This window comes from Acipenser ruthenus, chromosome 10, assembly GCF_902713425.1.
Source record: "Acipenser ruthenus chromosome 10, fAciRut3.2 maternal haplotype, whole genome shotgun sequence".
Lineage (NCBI taxonomy): Eukaryota > Metazoa > Chordata > Actinopteri > Acipenseriformes > Acipenseridae > Acipenser > Acipenser ruthenus.
Genome location: NC_081198.1, coordinates 6,440,071 through 6,461,075, shown reverse-complemented (window position 1 = coordinate 6,461,075; position 21,005 = coordinate 6,440,071). Strand labels below are relative to the sequence as shown.

The following is a 21,005-nucleotide window of genomic DNA, read 5'->3' as shown; positions in this document are numbered from 1 at the left end:
AGGACTTCCCCCTTGGGATATTTCACTAATAAAGTATGCCTGCCTGAATCTTGGTTATACCATAATATTTAAAAACAGGTGATCTAACAGAAGAACCATCCTTTTTTTGTATTGTATTTTACAGCAAAAAAAAGTCACGTGCAAATGCAAGTCATTTTTTTCTTTTATTTTATCGTAATGTGTTAACTACAAGCAGTTACAAGAAAAGTGACAATTCCTTTCTTTACACGACTAGTTTGCATAGTGGATATATGTCGTAAATAAAGGCACAGCTAACGGCTTGATGGCTGTCGGGTGCACATTCTGTGTAAATAAGTGGATCTGACAGCCAAGCTCTACAGTGTATGTTGTGTACTAAAGGGGGACTGGCAGGGCTACAGATCTGTTCAAGTTGTTTCAGCCTCCCTGGCCACCAAATGCCTGTTAGGAAAGTGCTGTGCAAGCTTAAACTGAACCATTAACATCATGAGTCAATTGCTTTGTGACTTTATATTCATGCTAACGAATATATATTTAATCTGTGGCTATTAACACAAAAATCAATAGGTAAAAGGATGACTTTGTCCTCAGTCAATGCTACCAGCTGTGTAGTGTAATATGTCGGAGGAGCAGCAGTAACATAAATCTATGGTGCTGTTTCGAAGAGGGTCTTAAGAATATATTGTAAATCCTTTTCACTCCACTCCCCTATCTTTAGTCGAGGAGACCTGATTATTTCACCTGTACGTTTTTTGGAACCCATATCCAGTCCTGTAAACCTTTAGAAGCTCCTTATACAAATAAACACTGAATAGAAACACGTTCGCACAGTGACTGAGAAGTTTACAGTCCTTACAGGCATTTGGGAAACTACATTCAAGTGTCCTACCTCTAGAAAAATTCAATAGAATAAGCAAGGGCAGGGCATTCCCCTCCAGAGTGTAGTTAAGTTATACAGCCCATTCGACAGTAAACCAACACATCTATTACTATTATGATGACACCTGTCAATGTTAAACCAAAGTAGAAGAAAACTGAGACTAATCAAACCCATATGAATAACCACCACTTATAGTGAGCACTATATAATTATTTTTATTGTGTTGAAAGAATACTTTTATATTTAGGAGGTCACTGCAGTATAATCTGACTAATTTGCCCAATTTCTTTATGTTATTTTGTGTAACGTCACAAAAACTCAAATAACAAAAAAATTGAAAATGACAAGTGTCTTTAAATAGAAGGGGTCACCATGCTTAGGGAACATTACAGTAACTCAAAACCAAGGAATTTTAAAAATAGCAGGCTTTGATATTTAGGCATGGATACAGTGGGTGGTAATACCAAGGGCAAATCAGAAAAAGTGTTATTTTTAGCTAAATCAATACCTGAGCAAAGCACGTATCCATTAGGGGGGCATGACGTACAAAAGCAAGGAAAGGAGTGTGGCATGCCACTGGAACACTTAACTAAAGGGAACTCTGCTTTCTCATGTTGATGGATACTTTTTAACTCTTTTTAACTGATGGAACAGACACAGAAAAAGGAAGGAGGGTTAATAGTTTGGTGCATTTATAAAAAAAATTAAAAAAAAAATAAAAAAAGGGTTCTGCTCAAAGTAGAAAAATAACATAACTTACAGCTATATTTTTTACAGAAACTAAAACTGGTTATTTACTGTCGAATGAGCAATATAGTTATTGGAATCCAATAGGATAATCAATGTGTAACACAAAGACCTGGGAACTGCACTGGTTCTCCCTTTTGCTTCTAATCTAAGGAAGCCCGTATAAAGCAGGTGGTGCAACACCAGAAACCAACAATATACCTGTAGTTTCATCTTAAAACTTCAGTTTAAAACCTTTGGCAAAACAAGTAAAATAAAAAAAAATGTTGTAACTCTTTTTAAATCATCATTGCAGTGAAAATATGGAATCCCTATTAGAATGCAAAATATGTTCCATATGAGTTGATTTATAAATAACCTGCATATTTTCAGAGGACCTCTGAATGATCCAGATGTGCAAGTACAGTATAAATGTCACAAATGTGAAGCCTGTCTTTAAGCATTACACCTACATGTACAGTATATATACTGACAAAATAATAAATAACTGATATTTACATAAATAAATGAATGTAAATTACAGGGGTTCACATAATTATCATATTGGAAGTTTTAGAACCACATTAATGATCCTTAACACAACACATATATTCTGTACACTGTAAGTGCTCTTCCACTGAGATGAATTTAACATTAAACCAGTTCTAGTTTTTGAAAAACAAGACCCAAGAGAAAAATGTGCAGGCAACATGCCCTCAAAGGACTGACACCAGTTATTAACACCTCCTACTGTACCTGTCTACAGGTGTGCTGCTTCTCATGCACTCAGAAAGGGACTCCCCTCTGTACTTAGACAGAGGCAGCACACTGCTGACACAGGGAACAGGGTGCAGGGTGTCCTTTGTAATGTTCAAATTACCATCAACATTGTCAATGCAAACAGAGTCCTTCCAATCCTGTTTATAATCAGGTGCATAGATATAGTTTTCAGTACCTCTCCACCTTAAAAGAAAAAAAAAAAACACTTTATAAGTGATGAGACTTTTTACATTTCCTTACTAGCACTGACACAGTACTGTGCTTCAATTTGATACAATGGGATGGTTGCCACATACCTCATAGAGGTGTCTTTTAGAGTCCACAGCATTTACGATGCAACCTATAAACAGAAATATTTGTATTTCCTTCAATAATTTGTATGCATGCTGGAAAAGTGCATTATTAAGTGACTGGGTGAGAGCGCAGAAAGAAGACACTGTAATGTTGTAACGTTCATTACCAGTGTGCAGGACGCAGCTGGGCAGCTGAGCATGTAGGGTTTTAGTATTCATTAAGGTGCTCCCTTACCTTGGGCTGCTCCAGTACCAGCCAGCGCTCTGTAACCTGCTGTACATCTTGCCCGCTGAGGGGCTCCCGCAGCTGCACCCTGACCTCCAGACGCCCACCAGTTGGCTTCCTCCCATCAAATAGCTGTCAGGCAAGAGAGACAGACAGCTGATGATGAAGTCAAAATGACTTTGCAAGGACCTCTTGATAGCTTACTAGACTAAATCTAAAATCAGGGTAAAGTCTTGGTTACACTAAGTGTGATGTGAAGAAAAGCAGGATGCTGGCAGATCCAATTCAGTTTTGTTTAGACAGTGGTTTTGGTCAGTGTGCATTTCACAATTAAGGGTAGGGTATCTAAACTGATTTTGACATTACAATTACAGTATGCAAATAACTATTGATTACGTTTTGGATGGTAAATGCTTCCTGATCTATGGAAACAGATGTAACATATTACATTCTGCCATGTGGAATATTGGAACTAACCCCACCCCCCAGTGATCCAGTGCTAAGATGACAGTTCCTAGACTGACTATATCCTCTGATGCGTGTTAAAAGTAAACCAGGCTTTACCTCAACAATTTCTCTGACTTCACACTCAGTTTCCAGTTTCTCCAGTTTCAAATGCACAGTTCCAACTGGTTTATCACTCCTCAAGAAGCCCCTTTGAAACAGGAACAAGGGTTTTATTGTTATTTAGACTGGGGACCTTATACAGGTAAATGGGAACCAAGCAGTTACAGCAGCTAAACCCAATCCACAACCCAGACACTCTGAAACATGCAGCAACTTCAGATAACACTCTCCCAGCATTTATACAGCCTTTTCTTTATCAGCAGAGGTCACTGTAAGTGAAGTAATAAAACCAAAAAAATCCACAATAAAAGGCAAAGCTTGCACTGTATTCAAGAGCAATGTATGACTATAAGGCAAGCAAATAAACAAATAAATAAATAATTACATAATCTACCATAAGTAAGCAACTGAATTCAGAGTGTTGTAGGGATTAAATCAATTTGAAGAGTTTTCAAAAACATGCCTTACCCTTTGTGTAACACTTCCAACTTGATGCCTTTGGACTGAATCACTCTCCTGAAGCCCCTATGGTTTCTGTTAATGTTCAGCTTGAAACTCTGGTTATACTCTGAAGAAGAGATACTAGCAGGTCAGTCTCCAGGTTCACTCATTAAAGGTGATTTTATTATTATTATTAATAATAATAATAATAATAATAATAATAATAATACCTGGACAATTGGTGTTCTTAATTACTGATGTTTTATGTTTCTGTGCTTGTTCCTGAAAGCAAAAATAGCAAATTACTAGCAAAAGTCACAAAGAACAGAACCAATACAACAGTATTCACAATTTTTGTACTGAAAATACAAAAGTGGGTTTATTTTAGCATGATAAAAGGATAAGAGAATTTAATAACTAATTTTCTTTATTCAGTTTATATTTCTTGGACTATATCAAAAAATGTATTGCAAAATACAAAAAGCTTCACCAATTACAGCTTTTCTCCTAATGAAGTGCATGTATGCAGTGCCACAAATCTGCATTAAAACTACACATGTATCCATTAATATTTGAATATATTTGAATTCATTTTAATATATATTTTTACTCACCCCACTGGGATATGGGAATTCGAATTTCACAAATGCATCAAGATCATTTGTTGCTATACCTGTAAAAAAAATAACAACAATAACAAAAACATTATCGGTGCAGTTGTATATTGGAGAATACTTGACTTGATTTTATGTTTTTTTTAAAACAAAGAATTAAAACACAATCATAAAACATGTAAGATTTGCAGGGCAGTGGCTAACCTGATGTTTACCTTAAAAAAAAGAATTAACACATGACCCGAAATGTTAGTGTTGTCTATTTAAGAATAATTCAAACAAACACAATTACACCATGTAGCATACCTACCTATTTAACCTCAGTATGAGATTATGAGGACCCTCCATATATATATATATCTGTGTGTGTGTGTGTGTGTGTGTGTGTGTGTGTGTCTGTGCGTGCGTGTGTGTGTGCACGCACTGGTCCTCTTGCCTGCTCTTAGCAGCTACCTTGCACACATATATTCAAACAACAACCATCTCTTTGAACCCTTACCAGGAGGCGCTGGCAGATTGATTCCTTTCACAACAATCAGAAGCAACTCTGTGCTGCTGAGCTCTGGAAATATCCTGCAAGGGGGAAATGAAAATGGGAGACAATAAAAAGGCTCTCCTGTTGGGACACTGCAGAGCCTTTGATAAATCAGCTTATTAACTAATACTTGTTTAACCATCTACCAAAAAACACAAGGGACATCATGCATTTAACTCGCATGCTAATTATTTTGTGTAAACAAGATTTTGAAATCTATTTAATAACTTACAATTAAGCACTAGTAATATTACCACTGCCCCCCTATTCTGTTGGAATTTGCAGATATTTAAGACAATGCTACTGAGGTTGCTGATTCTTCCTGCTACTTCATGTTTTGATGTTCTAACTCATATCAATGGTCTAGTTGCAATCAGTCCATGGGATTTGCAGCATAGGCACCAGGATGCAGCAGTTTATTTATATTGCTGTATTTGAAATTCATGCATATGCTAAAGTAAAAAATGAAGAACCAAAAGATTTTCAGCACAGTAAAAGTTTCTGTGTTAATGCATTAATAAATCTGTTCATCCCACATCTGACAAATATATATAAAAAAAGCAGCAAACACTCTGTTGCATTCTCATACACTTGCTTATAACAAACTTTCAAGGGGGCGTTTTTACGTGCAGTACAGGTTACATAACATGGGAAATATATTCCATATATAAGATAATCACTGTACCATTGAGTCCCCTGGTCTCCTACCTGGAGGTTAACACTACCTACCGTACAATACTATAGGTCCTCTTCTCAAAATGGTGTTTTGGTGGATCAAGGCCCTGAGCCTGAGCTAGTTTTAAGATCTCAAGGTTCTTTTTACAGTCTTCTGACATTTTCTCAAATCTGAAAAAGAAAGTTGCATAAAGAAATATGGATAAACAATGGTGTGACAGGACAGCCTTGGTTAACACAATGGGAAATCGCAGGAAAATGAGGACAAGAAAAGTCAGGTCACATAAGTGATCACCAAGCCAAAAAAACACAGCCTGTACTTTGCTTTAGCAAACAGAACAGATTTTGACATGACTAGCTAACCAGCTCTGTGCTTCTACTTCCCTGTTCAATCAGGCCTAAAATCCAATTTAAATGTTTGATTTTTGATGACAAATCTAAAGGGAAAGTATTTGTACACTTACTTTGTGGTTTCTGTTATATTTCCGAGTTGTGTAAATTGCTTAGAGTAAGAAACACATTTCTGAAAAGAAAGAAAATATCTGTAAGGCCACAGCAGCAATCTTAATGAAAAAGTATAAACTTTTGATACTGTACATAATTGAATTTTTCATTATTATTATTATTATTATTTTTACATCACATTCATGTCAGTATTCACCTCACATTGCTCTTTCAGTATCTTAGCAAGCTGCATGTAAACGTCTTCTGCTTTCTGAGAGATCTGCACATCACCGTGATGCATCAAAATAAAATCATCCTCTTCATCACCCGGAGGGGACGGCACCTGAACAGAATACAATTTAAAAAATCATGGTTCTCTAGAGAGTAAATATAGAAATCTCATGAAATACAATACAACATATTTTGTATAATAGCCATACAGAACATCTAATTTCCAATATACAGTGCAATAGCATTACCATACCATAATAATAATAATAATAATAATAGCATATAAATCAATATCCCATGTACAATGGATGGAGCAGAGGATCGCTGCCATTTGGAGACTCTATCCAGACTGGCTGGTGACAAGAGGAAGGAGGAAGACAGGAGAGACATGTGTTATGAGGACTTAATATGGTCCGCTGTGTTTATTCTCAGTCCACCACACACAGGTTTACAGGGATCCCTAATTGATTTTAAATGGTCTTGCTCAATTCCTTGGATATTCCCTAGCTGAAGGTACCTTGGATATATCGACAGCCTTCCCGTTCTTGGCAGCCTCTATCATCGGCTCAAATCCTTTGGCGGTGCGCAGAAAGCTCTTGGCCTGTTCCAGGTCATTCTTCTGCTTTGCTTGGATAGCTGCCTTCATGTACTTCTTCCTGCGGCCCTCTAGGAACTCAAGCTGCTGCTGAGCTGTGAAATGGTGAAATCTGGCAATCAGATTGGGGTCTCCTGACTGACAGACTGAAACATGAATAGTTCAAGTTTGTCATAAACACAGTCCATCCTAGTATATGTTATGAAATGTAATCTGAAGAGGTTCTCGATTACCAAGATGATATTTTACGCAGAAACATCTTCATAGTAATGCAAACAGTGAACATTTTTTTCTAATCTCTGCTAAAAGGCTGTTTGTGCTCCTATACATATTTCAGCCCTGCACTTCCGAAAGAAGTTGCAGGAAAATCAGTGATTGGTTACGGAGCATGAAGTAACAAAAGTCATACAAAAAAGACACCACATGCTGCTTCCATTATCTTCCCATTACCTGCCTGAGAAAGACCCTCTCCATGGGACTGTCTCTCAGGTGGAGGGGAGGGGGGTGGTCTCCTGGGCTGTCCCAGGGAGAGGCTGCCCTGCCCCTGCACTGTTGGCGGCACAGCCAGCATAGGCTTCTTTGGTTTCTGCGGTGTGGCCAGGGGCTGCTTGAAGAAAAAGGAAGAGCTTCAGTCTAACAGCGGAGGGGGGAAGAAATGCAACAGGCAATGAATAATTCATTTAACAATGCTCTACAATTGTATTTAATTAGGTGCTTAGCTAAGCCACCAATGCTGAAATCTCTTCCAAATGTATCTTTGACTTGTGAATTACATTTACCCAACATATTTTAACTTACCCTATAATTCATGAATTTCTATTGTTATGTAGAAAGAAAAAAGTATGTGTATTAAATACACTGGTTATCTGTGATGGTATGACAGGCCAGACACCCCATCTGAATATTTTTGCATTGATTTGTTTACAGCTGTTTTTATATACTGTGCTTCATTTCTGCATACACACAGAGAACTTGAAGAATTTGTTTTGTATTGAGTTCAGTCAAGTTTTGAAAGGCACAATACACACAACCTCATCCTCCTCGTCTTCCTCATCTGCCTGCTTCCCCTCATCGCTGGCCAGTTTGGAAGCAGCCTCCAGCACAGCAGCGATCCCCTGCTCCGCTCCAGCACCCTCCATCCCGGGGATCGGAGGGAACCCTGTAGAGGGAGAGACACCACGGTTTCAGTTGCATTGCCTCATCTGTTCTGAGCAGCATGGTTCTATACGGCAATACAATGCACTGTAATGAACAGTTCATCCTGCAATGGGATGGGGGGTGGAAGAGTAGGTAGTGGAAGATGGAATAGGAAAGGTGGGGTGTAGAAGAGAATTGGGAGGCTAGTAAGGTCCCAGTGCAGTTAAGATAAAACAAGAGGAATGGGATGGGTCACCTGGTGGGACTGGCAGCTCAGCGAAGTTGATGGTTCTGCCCGCTTTGTGCGCTCGGATTGCATCCTGGTATTGCTGCATTAGGAGAGGGAGGGGAGTAGGATTTGCTTAGTTTCAAATTATACTAAAGCCTAAATTAATCCCACTAAAACTAATTGAACAGTTCCAGTATTTTAAATTATATAAGGGCATACCCAAGACTGAGACCAGTTAACTGGTCTGCTGTGTTGAAGTTATTTTTCATAGACTGCACAAGTTTGCCCCCCCCCCCCCCCCGGGTCTCCCTTCTCTTATCCCCACTCCCCCTCACGCACCTTGGCTATCCTGTCATGCATCCTGGCCTTGCGCTCCTCTCCACTGGTTTTGGCCTGAGCTGATGCCTCTTTGTACTTCTCCATCCTCTGCTGTAAAGCCTCCAGCACATCTTTAGGTTGAGAAGGAGCAGCTGGGAACAGAGAGGAAAACACATGAGGTAACAATTCTGTAAGATGCGTCCTCTGTAAAGAAACTTCCAGCCCAGAAATGGTATGAGTGCTCCCTTCTTACTCACCTGCTGCTGGGGAAACTGCCATGGGCGCTGTTGCTTGTACAGGTTGAGTCTCCTCTGTAGCACCACCTGTTGCATGGGAGGGGGATGTTGCAGCCTTTCTTATTTCAACATCTAGGGAATTTGGAGGGATTCATTATAATCCCAAAAAAGAATCAAATAATAGTTAAACCATTACATTTTTTCTATTATCCACTTTAAATTTGGACAGTTGCAGATTTCATTTTTTTATTTTTAGACCAGCAACAGTATATTTTTTTCCTGGACTAATATATGCTATCTTACCTCCTGGAGGTGGTGGCATGTTACTCAGATCGATAGGCTGCCCACCTTCCAAGGCTTCTATCACTGCATCAAATTTCTGCTCCAAATACAGAAAGAGAAATAGGTAATCTGGTGCATATTTATTTATACTGCAAGTACATCACATCAGCAAGTTCATGAATATTAATACAAAATCAGAATCCCAATCCTTAACATTATCAACTCCCAAATCCACACTCCATTAAAATCAATAAATATGTATTTTGGCTTCCCTCCCTAAACCCAAAGCTTTCCATGCTTTACCAAGGTGGTATTGTATCATCAAGCAAGTGGTTACCATCTCTTACCAACTAGTAACCCCAAGAAAGTTTTTCAATGCAATTATTAAATAATGTAACAGGACCACCTTGAAGAAGCAGCCACAAGTGTCCAGTCCTTTGGGCTTCTCCATACAGGGTGTTTCAAGATTTCTGTCCCACAGGGATTTTATGTTTTTGTCTTGTTGCAGGTGAAAATCTAACGTACAGTAACTATGATGGCACAGTACACACCACAATTTGCCAGGACGTTTGAAACACCCTGTATATCGTTTGTATTAAAAGCCGCACACTACTTACCTTGCCAATTTTCATGTACTCCTTGGCTCTGTCCAAGTCACCTTGTTGTTTGGCTTTCAGAGCTGCTATTTTATATTCTTTCTGTCTCCCTAGCAGCAGTACCTTGGTAGCTTCATGGTCTGTAGCTATACATTAAACAAACAAACAAAAAAAAAAGTATGTTGTTAAAAAACACGTGTGTGTGTGTTTCACTTTGCATACCCAGTGGAGGTAGCATGCGTTTTTGAATATCTGTGTATAAAAGGTTTTAGTGTTCATGCATCAGCTGTGTGTATTTGTGTGTTTTTAAGCAAGTCTTTACCTTACTTAATTTAGTTGCCTCAAACCAGGCCCCTACTTATGCAAGCATGACTTTTGCATGGAGTTGTGTGCAAAACATCACAACGACATTTAGGTGTGGTCGTGGGAATGCAGAACTTGGTACAGAGAAAGGCTCTTTCACCTGCTATTGAATCTATTCCTTTGTCTGCTTCACTGACTTCGTGCTCTGGGGCTGGGAGTGCTGTCTCTACTGGGGTCTCTGGGGCAGTTGCAGGTTCAGGTTCCTCAGTCTCCTCTGCTTTTCTCTCTATCACAGCTAGGCCCTCTGATTCTGAAATAGGTTCCTTGACCCCCACTGGCAATCCCTCGGAATAAGCCTCACTCTCAGAATCTTGGACTACAGCCGGAGCAGCAATTTTTCCAGTGGTCACTGGGGGTGGGATTTCAGCCTCGTTGATTTTTTTGCCTTTCCTAATAGATGTCAGCATTGTCTCTAAGGTCTGTGCAAAAAAAAAAAAAAAAAAAGTAACACAGGGTGACACTAAAGTTGTTTACTGAACCCCCATATATTGATTCCTGACTACATATAAACGTGTTTTAAAGATATTCAGCTCAAATAACAAAGATGGGCCTTGCATCCATGTTGAGTGCCTCCCTTTCATTTATTTAACAAAACTCTATTTAAATCAATTTTTATGAATAGAGCCTGTTGAGTCAATGGTTAGGAGACAATTTCATGTACTACCTGGATCTTTAACATATTAAACTGTTGGTCAACATTAGTTTCACAATCCTTTACATTCACATACATGATGGTGAAGGATAAAATGAAAAGTAAAGGGAACTTACCTTCAGGCCCCTGTCGTATCTCCGTGCTTTGGATGTCTCCCCACTTGCCTTGGCGTTGATGATAGCAGTCTTGTACATTCCTATTCTTTCCTCTAGGGTGCGCTGTACATCACTAGGGGCAGCTGTAACCTCAGGCACCTGGACAAAGATACAAAAAAGAAAACTGTTTAAAACTTCACTCTACAGGACAGTTTTACATAATCTGAAACAGTCAGAAAAGCCATGGTAAAGCACAAACCTGCATGTATGAAAACGTTATATTTATATGCACAATGAAAGTAGAATTCTCAATCTCGGCTTTCTGTTCACTGCTCTGTTCAGATGAAAATGTACTGGCCGGCAAAGCAGAGGCAGAAAATAAAGAGAGAAAAAGGCAAGTCTATAGGCCAGTTCTGAAGAAAAAAACAAGGGAGTCATTCATGCCCAATCCCCTATGTAACTGTAATCTGTGACTTACTGGAAACACCAGCGGTTTTTTTCTATTACTTACATTTTCCATGCAATTTACTGTTGGGTGCTAAAAAAAACCTTTGAGTCCCCACCCTCAATACAGAAGTGTAGGTACAGTTCATATAAACCATACTGTACTTGTTACTTGGAAGTACAGGACTTGTATACAAAGGTGTCGTCTGTCTTTTATTCCCCAGTACCATAGGCACAGTTACATGGGTTTTTTAATTTACATTTTTGGAGTTAATAGCTCTCTGTTTTTTGTTACTTTTTCAATAAATGTATTGGCTCCATCGTGCTTGTGCCAAGTCATCATAATGTTTTAACATTAGTATTTTCATCTAATCATAGGGAAACCTTTTAGGGCATACATCGCCTCCACATTTAGCAGCAAAGCAGTTACAAAAACAAAAAGCTCTGAAGCAAGCAAAGAGCAAACAAACACATCACTAATTTCAGTGCAAGCAATATATGATAAACCACCCACTTTGCAGCTCTACAGAATCTACCTGTGGTTCTGAGTCTGTTTGTGATGGAGTTGTTTTGGGTGCAGGGGGTGTTTCCACGGCAACAGACAATTCTGTGGGTTCCATCTCAACATTTTCTGCTTCCTCCGCCTCTCCAACCACATCCTGTAACTCTGCCTAGAAAGGGGCAAAAGGCATGGTATGGTTTCACAGTAATGAGGTTTTGTGATGTTTTTCTTCAGAAAAAAACAAAACTTAGATAACTAGAAAAGGCATCAGAAATGGACAGGGCCCATATGTAAAGGGCTTAAAAGTCTTGATACTGTACACATGTGGGTTTTGACTGAGTTAATTGATTGAACAAAGGGGTCATAAAAACAATTGATTGAACTAGAAACACATGACCCTACTCTTTGACAACAAGTTAAACACCAAACAGGATGACAATTAGATGTGCATTAATTAAGTGCATTAATTAAGTGCATTAATTCAAACCATATGGCTACTAAAAAATGAATGAATGAATGAATGAATGAATGAATGAATTAATTAATTAATTAATAAATAAATATAACCCACCAGCAAGTCCTCATCGTTTTCCAAATCTTCATCATCATCTTCATCGTCGCTGTCTCTCATGCAGTTCTCAGCCATTTTCTCAATGTCCTCCATTGGCAAGGGGGCTAAAGCACATGTCACACTTAATTCAAAAGATGACCAATCAGTATAAAGACCCATTGAACAGAACACATGGTGCAGGGTGGACATTATAACAAACACTTGGACAAGCGGACAATCACAGACCAGCACTTTGTTAAATTACTAGGGACAGAGGGACAGACAGACCTATAAATTGGGAGACAGAAAAGCATTATGGAGGCAATCTGTTTCTTATGGGAAGAGAGACAAATACTAGTTAGACTATTTTAAATACAATTTGCCTGAGAAATGAGGAGCATGGTAAATGGATACAGCTAATTGCTGATATATATTACACAGACGTCGTATGTTTTACGCATGTTTAGTTTCCATACTTACTCTTTCCTTTCGGTTTGGGCTTCCCACGTTCTCCTGATCTCTTCCCCATAATGGCAGCAAATTCGGCCTCCAAATCTCCATCATCTACGCCACCATCCAGATCCATCACCATGTCGTCTGGGTTGAAATCCATGAACAGTCCCATCTGGCAGCCAAAAGGAAAAAAGACAAATACTTTGAAAATGTAATAACAGTGGATAACGTTAGAAAAACATTATCTTAAATTATTGAATTCAACAATGACATTCACAAGTACTGCAGATGCTGCTTATTTATCATATATTGCTGTAATAAAAAAATATCAAGCAAGGCTTCATTCACGACTGTTTGTTTATCCAGTGGTTGTGGTTGATTTACCTGTTTGGCTGCAGCGGCACCATGGCCTTTGGACAGCGGCTGTTTCTTGTTTTTCCTACGAAGCATATCGACTCAACAGGCGGCTAAGCTCTGAGGGAAAACCCCGTGAGATGGAAGGATATGAAAAACAGAAAATAACCAACACCAGCTTTTTCATTATCAAGGACAGGGGAGTTAAAAAATATAATCAGATACAGTAGATAAAGAAAAAAACAACAACAACAACGTAGGGATTACGAAACAAATATCATACTGGCCTAGTTACATAGTGACCCACTGTATGAGCATTCTGTTTGTTTTACAAAATAAATTCAATTGAAAAGTAAATATAAAAGCAGTTTGTCAACAGTTAACAAATGAGTCTTCCAAAGACTGGTATATCAGAGTGCGGTTATTTGGAAAACACACCGCCAATAAATAGAAAATACACCACATTGAAAAAAACTGTTACATCAGATTGTTTTCTGAAAATAATGTTCAATCTGTGTAAACAAAATTCAACTGTGAAGTTCGGGCGACCTGGATTTCGAGAAAAGCAGGCGATAACAAGCGAGCAAAATTATTATTTGAAAAACAAGCCAAAAAGTACTGAGATATTACCTTGAAAACGAATCAGCTATGATTATTTTGTTCTTGGACATACGAATTTTTTTGTATGTTTTAAAGCTGTGTTTTCCAAACGAAAGTATACAGTTTACACTACTTGAACCTATGTTCTTCTTCCGCAAATTCCGACATTGCAGCGAAACGCTTGTTGTAAACACAGCCCAAAGCAGCAGCATGTGACTCGGGTAATCACACTGTGCAGCACAGATCAGTGACACGATGCACAGATAAAAAAATTTGCATCACCTAGAATTTTAGGATTGAGACTTTTTTTTTTTTTTAAATACATGAACATAATTTTGATATTTTATTTAACATCATGTAATCAAAGAAGCTACAAAATGACATCGCAAAAGTCTCCGGAAGCCATAATGCTAGGACAGTATTTCTTGTTAGATTTTGAAATGTCACATTTTTCAAATGTTGTCAGTGTTTCGTTAAATATATGGAAAACTACAAAGCGGTATGTAATTTAATATGTTAACGTAACATTATTCAGCAGGTTCCGTTCGACTTTATGAAGCGAAATGAGCAAAAATCATTTTACAGTCGTCCCCACTAGTCGTCAATGATGTTGGGTCTCTAAATTAGAACATCTATTGTGTAATTTAGAAAACTTGCATTGATCATAAGAGTATTTTCATTTCAATATGATGATATGGTCTATGTATTTTTCACAGAGCCATACACAAATTAAACACAATTTCATTTTGAAAGTGAAATATAATATTTCAGATTTTTTATAAACAGAATGTGAATAACCAAATAAAAAAAATAGAAAAAGTGAAAACAGGAAAAATACAGACAGTTGGACAAACATAAACATATTGATCTCAATATTCTGATACTATTTATAACCTGTAGTAAAGAATACCATTAATAGCAAGTTTCCTCTCAGCTGGAAGCGGTTCTCTAGGTGTATGTACAAACGCATGCACATATACAGCTGGGACAGCCAAACTCCATTTACATTACGATACAACACTCAACAACTTGTGTAAGGTCCTTTAATCACTATTTTAAAAGCAGCCCTCTCTAGCTAGTGCGCCCTCTTCCAGATTTGTGTTCGGCGTGTGTCCCAAAATCCATTTGAATATCCAGAACACGTTATACAGTAGTCTGAAATAATCTAAATTTGGTTCACACCCCCCACTGGCTGTAAATCCAATCAGTAGGGGCTGTTTGACGCTGCTGCCATGGTAACCACAAAACGAATATTTGAACTGCCCAATCAGAGAGTAGACGCCCGGGCCATTTAAACCTGCTGACATCACAGAACCGTTGCAGTCACGGATTGAAACAAGCAGATGAAAACGGAAGATAGGAGCACGCGTAATTGAGTAACAGATCACTAAAGTTATTTTAAAATATGTCGGTGTGAAAGTGCAGCTTTCTTCTTTTATATTCGTCGAATACATAGTATTTTGGAGCATAAATTGACGTCTTGTTCTGTGGTGAGTTTTTTTTTTTTTTTTTTTGTTCTTGATGTTTTAGGTTTGTTTTTGGTCTTATTTTATATTGTGTCTTTAGACATGCAAATTAATCCACGATATTTAAATTTATCAGACATGCATATCGTACCTTTTTAAAATGCACGATGTTTACTTTTTTTTTTTTTTTTTTTTCTGTAGGACGAACTTGCTTTTGTTTTTTGTGCCGGAAGTGCTGACCAACTCTAGGTAAAATGTCTCAGTTTGTGTTTGAGAATGACCTGCAAAGTGTTCTTAAACTGGACATGCCTATAACAAATGCGCCAATGCCAAGGTGGCAGCGCAAGGCTAGTTCTTCGTCAGGATCCGGCTCAACCTCTGCTAACACCAGTAGCCTTACGCCAGTGAAGGCTGGAAACAAATCACTAAGCACATCCAAGACCCCTGGGAAAACGCCAGGTACATTTCACTTCATTCTTTTACACCTTTATAATGATGAATTGTACCCCATGTAGCTTGAATATACACATTGTAATTAAAAATTTGTAACAGCAGAAATTAGTTAACAAAGGCTTATTTTGTATTACTTTGTGGGCAGGTGTATTCCAGTGACTCAAAGTAACATGCACAAGCTGGTTTTAAGCTGTACTTGACGATATAACTCCTTTTGAGTGTCTAGGGCATTTTACAGTAAGCTAGTGTTTACTTGGAATTAATTTCTGTTTCTATTCAGGCAAAAACACCAAGGTGCAGAATACCCCTTCAAAAGCAGGGGGTGACCGATATATTCCCAGCAGAAACAAGCAGCAGTTGGAGGTGGCTAGCTTCCTGCTAAGTAAAGAGAATGAGCCATGTAACACTACACCCACAGAAAAGGTGGGTCAGCCCTTTTTTTTTGCTAAGGATTTGGTTTGAGATCACCATAAAGATGCATCTGGTTTTCCTGTACTTGAAAAACCTATTGGTGATCACCTCTGCCATCTATTGGTAATTTACTTGTGGGGGGTGGGTGGGTGACTGCTTTTAGGAATACACTTTAAAACCCAGTGTGTTTTTATATTGATGTATGTCATTACTAGTGAATGGAACTGTCAACTGCATATTTCCTGTCTCCTATCCCAAGGACCACCGGAAAGCATGGTCTATGAACCTCAATGGCTATGATATCGATGAGGCAAAGATTCTGCACTTGGGTGGCAAGCCCATGAATGCACCTGAAGGTACGGGATGATTTTTTTTTATATTAGATTTAACACCATTTAAAATGACTTGTTTACTGGCATGGCTATTGTACAATTAAAAAAACTCTACACTTGCTGTATCTGATACTGTAAGACTAATGCATACCTTTTAATCCTAAAGGTGATTCATTGGAATGCATTTCTCTGACGTTTGGTCTCGCTTGCAGCTCATTCAATACTCTAACTATAACTAGAAAGCAAACTCCTGTTTGTGCCTCTTTGCACAGACTCTCTGTGCAGTTCAGAATCGTGTAATATTTTGCTTTTGACTTGATCCCTGAAGTGGTTTGGCAGTTGCTTGCAGTAATTATTGACCCTGTATACTCTTAACTGCACTCTCGGATTACAGGGTTGCTGTTAATTCCTAGGGTGAATAAAAATAGCACTGGAGGAAAGGCCTTTTTGTTTAGTTTCCTAAACTATGGAATGCTCTGACTTGTCAGGGAAGCTGGTACTCCTACTGTTCTATAGTCTATAATAACTTTGTCTGTCTTGTTGTTTACTATTTTACAATCAACTTTTTTTTTCCCCCAAATTAGGGTGGGGTTTATTTTTTTTTTATAAATTCTGTGTTGGACTAAGTTTAATTTGTTAATTTTGGAAGACATGCTTTGTGATCTATACAAATTTGTGATTCTTTCTTGTACAGTACTTTTTTGTATAGTGTGCTATATACATTTTGATAACCTTGACTTGCTATTTCATTTAAATGTGTGCAGGCTACCAGAATAATCTCAAAGTTCTCTACAGTCAGAAGACCACACCTGCTTCAACCAAAAAGACCACTCGATACATGTCCTCTGTACCAGACAAAATCCTGGATGCTCCTGAAATAAGAAATGACTTCTGTAAGTTCTCCAGATTGCTTGATGCATGATGGTTGGTTTTGTTTTGGGTTTTTTTCCCCCCATTCTGCTTCAGGTAGAAGCCAGACAGTTGTGTGGGTTTGTTGCTTTGCTAATGTGGAGAACATGTCTTCTACAGATCTGAACCTTATTGACTGGAGCAGTCAAAATCATGTGGCTGTAGCTCTACACAACAATGTGTACCTGTGGAATGCTGCTACTGGTGACATTGTCTTGCTGATGCAGGTGGAAAGTGAAGAACACATCTCCTCTGTCTCTTGGATTAAAGAAGGGAACTTTCTGGCAGTGGGTGTAAGCGATGCAAAAGTACAGGTAAGCTTCTTAATCCTTTTTGATAGGCAGTGGCAGGATGGGGCTGGAGCAGCCTACAGTATTACCTAGACATGTATACTTGCATGATTTGGGTATTCAGAGTAACTGATTTGCAATTCAGATCCTGAAGACTAGGGTAGATCCAATATTGCAGCTTTTTTATTTCTTCCTAGCTCTGGGATGTTGAATCGCAGAAACGTCTGCGTAATATGGCAAGCCACACATCACGAGTGGCTTCCCTAAGCTGGAATAACCATGTCCTATCGAGGTATGAACCTGTTCTAGCTTAAGCAGTTTACTTTTAGTTGAGATGTGAAATGCCCTTTCTTTTAAACTTGGTGTTTTTATTCATCTCCAGTGGTGCAAGATCTGGGCACATTCATCACCATGATGTCAGGGTGGCTGAACACCATATAGCTACTCTTTCTGGGCACTCGCAGGAGGTGTGTGGTCTCAAGTGGTCCCCTGATGGAAAGTACCTGGCCAGCGGTGCCAATGACAACCTGGTCTATGTGTGGCCAAATGTCCAAGAAAGCAGAGATTCCACTCCAGTACACTGCTTTACGCAGCACCAGGGGGCAGTTAAGGTAAGGGACTCGGGAATATCTATGAAATTGTAACTAACCTACTAAAACTGGTATCTTACCCTGACTATTTATTTTAATTCAGGCTTTAGCCTGGTGCCCCTGGCAGACTAACATACTTGCTAGTGGAGGTGGAACCAGCGATAGACACATTCGTATCTGGAACGTGTCATCCGGCTCTTGTTTAAGTTCGCTAGATACAGAATCGCAGGTAAGAATCTACTTTCAATAAGCTTCTCTTGTTCCCTCCCACTACCTCGTTTGTTTGTTTGTTTGTTTTTTAGTTCAAGTCTTATTTAACCTTGCAGGTCTGTTCATTGGTCTTTGCACCAAACTACAAGGAACTTGTCTCTGGACATGGTTATGCACAGAACCAGCTAGTCCTCTGGAAATACCCCTCAATGGTTAAAGTTGCAGAACTAAGAGGTAACTTTCTTTTGACACTTTTTTGATCACTTATGAATTTTCTAGAACCATGAGATTTGTTGCTAACCGGGACCTACTGTTCAGATGAGGTATGCATAGTATAACTTTTTTTTTTTGTTTCCTTTTATAAATAGGACACCAGGGCAGAGTTCTAAATCTGGCACTGAGTCCCGATGGCTCAACAATCGTATCGGCAGCAGCTGATGAAACTCTACGTTTCTGGAAATGTTGTGCATTGGATCCTGCCAAGAAGGAAAAGACAGCCACTAAATCCACCAGCATCATTCACCAGGGCATCCGATGACGTGTCAGCTGCCTGTTTTTGTTTTGCAGAAATCATGTGAACTATTGACTTTTTTTGCAGTTGCATATACAGATTTATCAATGTTAAATTGTCATTTCTGTTTTTTTAAAATAAAGTTTAATTTTGTGTTATTTTGGTTCTATACTTGCTAGTTGTCTTAGAATTATTTAAGTAAGTGTTCAGTATCTGTTAATCCTATACTAATCAACATTAATTGGTCAACTGATTGTGCAAACCATAGTCTTGGAAAGAGGCTGTGTACTTCAAATGTAATTGTCATTATAAATTGCAGGCTGTATCTAATCTATTCATTAACTTGTTTATAAACTCTGGCATATTATTGAAACCCACTGTAATTTTGTTGCAGATAAATGTTCTTACCATTAGGTGTCAACATTGCCCAAGTTCTGACCTATTCTAATATAGTGCTATAAATTTATTTAAGCAGAAATGGCCTGGTACATATACAAAAACAATACTGTCTAAAACCAGAAAGTACACAATGTGGCTCCCATTTGCCTCTATACTATTCTACTAGCACTTTCATTCTCATTTTGTAAGACTGAACACAAATAACTGTGTTCTAACTAACTCCCAGACTATAGCATTATAAAGTGGAAAACCTGTATTACAGCACACGAAGCATGTCAATGTATACTTTATATCCATTAGTATCAAAATATTCTTGGGCAATAAGACACATTAGGCTCACAAGAGAAAACACTGGAATCAAACCCTACATCTACAGCAACAGGTGTACTTGGAAGTGTGTATGTGTGTCTCTTCAGTGTCCAAAATTCCAAGATTTTAAAGTGCCAACTGATAGTGGGTTGTTGACTTTAAATTGAGTATTGTTTTCCAAGCCGTAACAAAATGTTAGCTGTTATGCCTTTGCTCACAGCAATACTGGCCTTTCTGTTCCTTCAAGTATTTGGTATGAAAGTTGTGGGGCTGTACAGCCCACTCAGCATTGTATATTATCAAACAGACAGCTAGAGAGTGCAGGCTTTCCCAAGATCAGCATGCCATTCCCTGGCCAGCAAACTCAGCAGCTCTTGACTCTCCGGGCTGCATTGCTCTGTTAGATTAACAAAAGCCTTTGAGAGTCTGCTCCAGTTGGAAAACAGATTTCTGCCTTTGTCAGGAAGCCTTAGACTATCCACAAATGGGGTTAATAGAAGCACCTGACTATGTCAAACTTACTTTTTTTACATGTTATTATTATTATTATTTGTTTATTTAGCAGACGCCTTTATCCAAGGCGACTTACAGAGACTAGGGTGTGTGAACTATGCATCCGCTGCAGAGTCACTTACAATTACGTCTCACCCGAAAGACGGAGCACAAGGAGGTCAAGTGACTTGCTCAGAGTCACACAATGAGTCAGTGGCTGAGGTGGGATTTGAACCGGGGACCTCCTGGTTACAAGCCCTTTTCTTTAACCACTGGACCACACAGCCTCATGTGCATTTATTTATTAGGAAACCTGAGGTTGCTGTAAGGTATAGTGATCAAACATGTTTTTGTTCAAAATAAAGTTCTTTTAGGGACAATTGTTTTCTAAGTTAATTGTTTGCTTTGTACTCTGTTTCCAACTTCAGTCTAAACAATAAGAGATATCCCTTGTATTTAATGATTTCATTCCTTTTAACTGATTGTTCTTTTGTAAACTAGGCCCCAGGAGGTAGTGTGGAATATCTGCTTACCAATAATATATTTTACTTCCATGTGTGGTCCAGTGGTTAAAGAAAAGGGCTTGTAACTAGGAGGTCCCCGGTTCAAATCCCAGCTCACTCACTGTGTGACCTTGAGCACGTCACTTAACCTCCTTGTGCTGTCTTTTGGGTGAAATGCAGCTGATGCATAGTTCACACACACTAGTCTGTAAGTCGCCTTGGATAAAGGCATCTGCTAACTAAACAAATAATTTTTTTTTTATTTCTTAGCAGACACCCTTATCCAGGGCAACTTACAATTGTTACAAGATATCACATTATTTTTTACATACA

At 38.6% G+C, this 21,005-nt stretch overlaps 2 protein-coding genes across 5 annotated transcripts; one reads left to right on the top strand and one right to left on the bottom strand.

The window, feature by feature from the left end:
- Positions 1-145: 145 nt before the first annotated feature.
- Positions 146-14,921, bottom strand: LOC117405363 (coiled-coil and C2 domain-containing protein 1B-like). 4 transcript variants are annotated; one of them, XM_059031600.1, is made up of 26 exons: positions 14,708-14,921; positions 13,228-13,317; positions 12,871-13,015; positions 12,412-12,515; positions 11,875-12,009; positions 10,916-11,053; positions 10,248-10,566; positions 9,806-9,930; positions 9,210-9,285; positions 8,928-9,038; positions 8,692-8,822; positions 8,380-8,452; positions 8,018-8,145; positions 7,437-7,593; positions 6,909-7,081; positions 6,378-6,503; positions 6,181-6,239; positions 5,771-5,887; positions 5,006-5,079; positions 4,507-4,565; positions 4,123-4,174; positions 3,920-4,019; positions 3,449-3,539; positions 2,894-3,016; positions 2,662-2,705; positions 146-2,548 (listed from the first exon to the last, which is right to left on the bottom strand). In XM_059031600.1, exons 2-25 carry the CDS (start codon positions 13,291-13,293, stop codon positions 2,694-2,696), a joined length of 2,694 nt encoding a protein of 897 aa, XP_058887583.1. In that variant the 5' UTR covers positions 13,294-13,317; positions 14,708-14,921; the 3' UTR covers positions 146-2,548; positions 2,662-2,693. The 4 variants fall into 4 exon arrangements, with proteins under 4 accessions (XP_058887583.1, XP_058887584.1, XP_058887582.1 ...); XM_059031601.1 differs by lacking the exon at positions 14,708-14,921 and adding an exon at positions 13,828-14,054 and having other exon boundaries at positions 8,928-8,993; XM_059031599.1 differs by lacking the exon at positions 14,708-14,921 and adding an exon at positions 13,828-14,052.
- A 183-nt stretch (positions 14,922-15,104) lies between these two features.
- LOC117405940 (cell division cycle protein 20 homolog) lies at positions 15,105-19,140 on the top strand. The gene is made up of 11 exons (XM_034009488.3): positions 15,105-15,287; positions 15,465-15,722; positions 15,997-16,139; positions 16,387-16,483; positions 17,224-17,352; positions 17,489-17,682; positions 17,856-17,950; positions 18,041-18,269; positions 18,352-18,477; positions 18,575-18,692; positions 18,827-19,140. Exons 2-11 carry the CDS (start codon positions 15,518-15,520, stop codon positions 18,994-18,996), a joined length of 1,506 nt encoding a protein of 501 aa, XP_033865379.2. The 5' UTR covers positions 15,105-15,287; positions 15,465-15,517; the 3' UTR covers positions 18,997-19,140.
- The last annotated feature ends 1,865 nt before the right edge of the window (positions 19,141-21,005 follow it).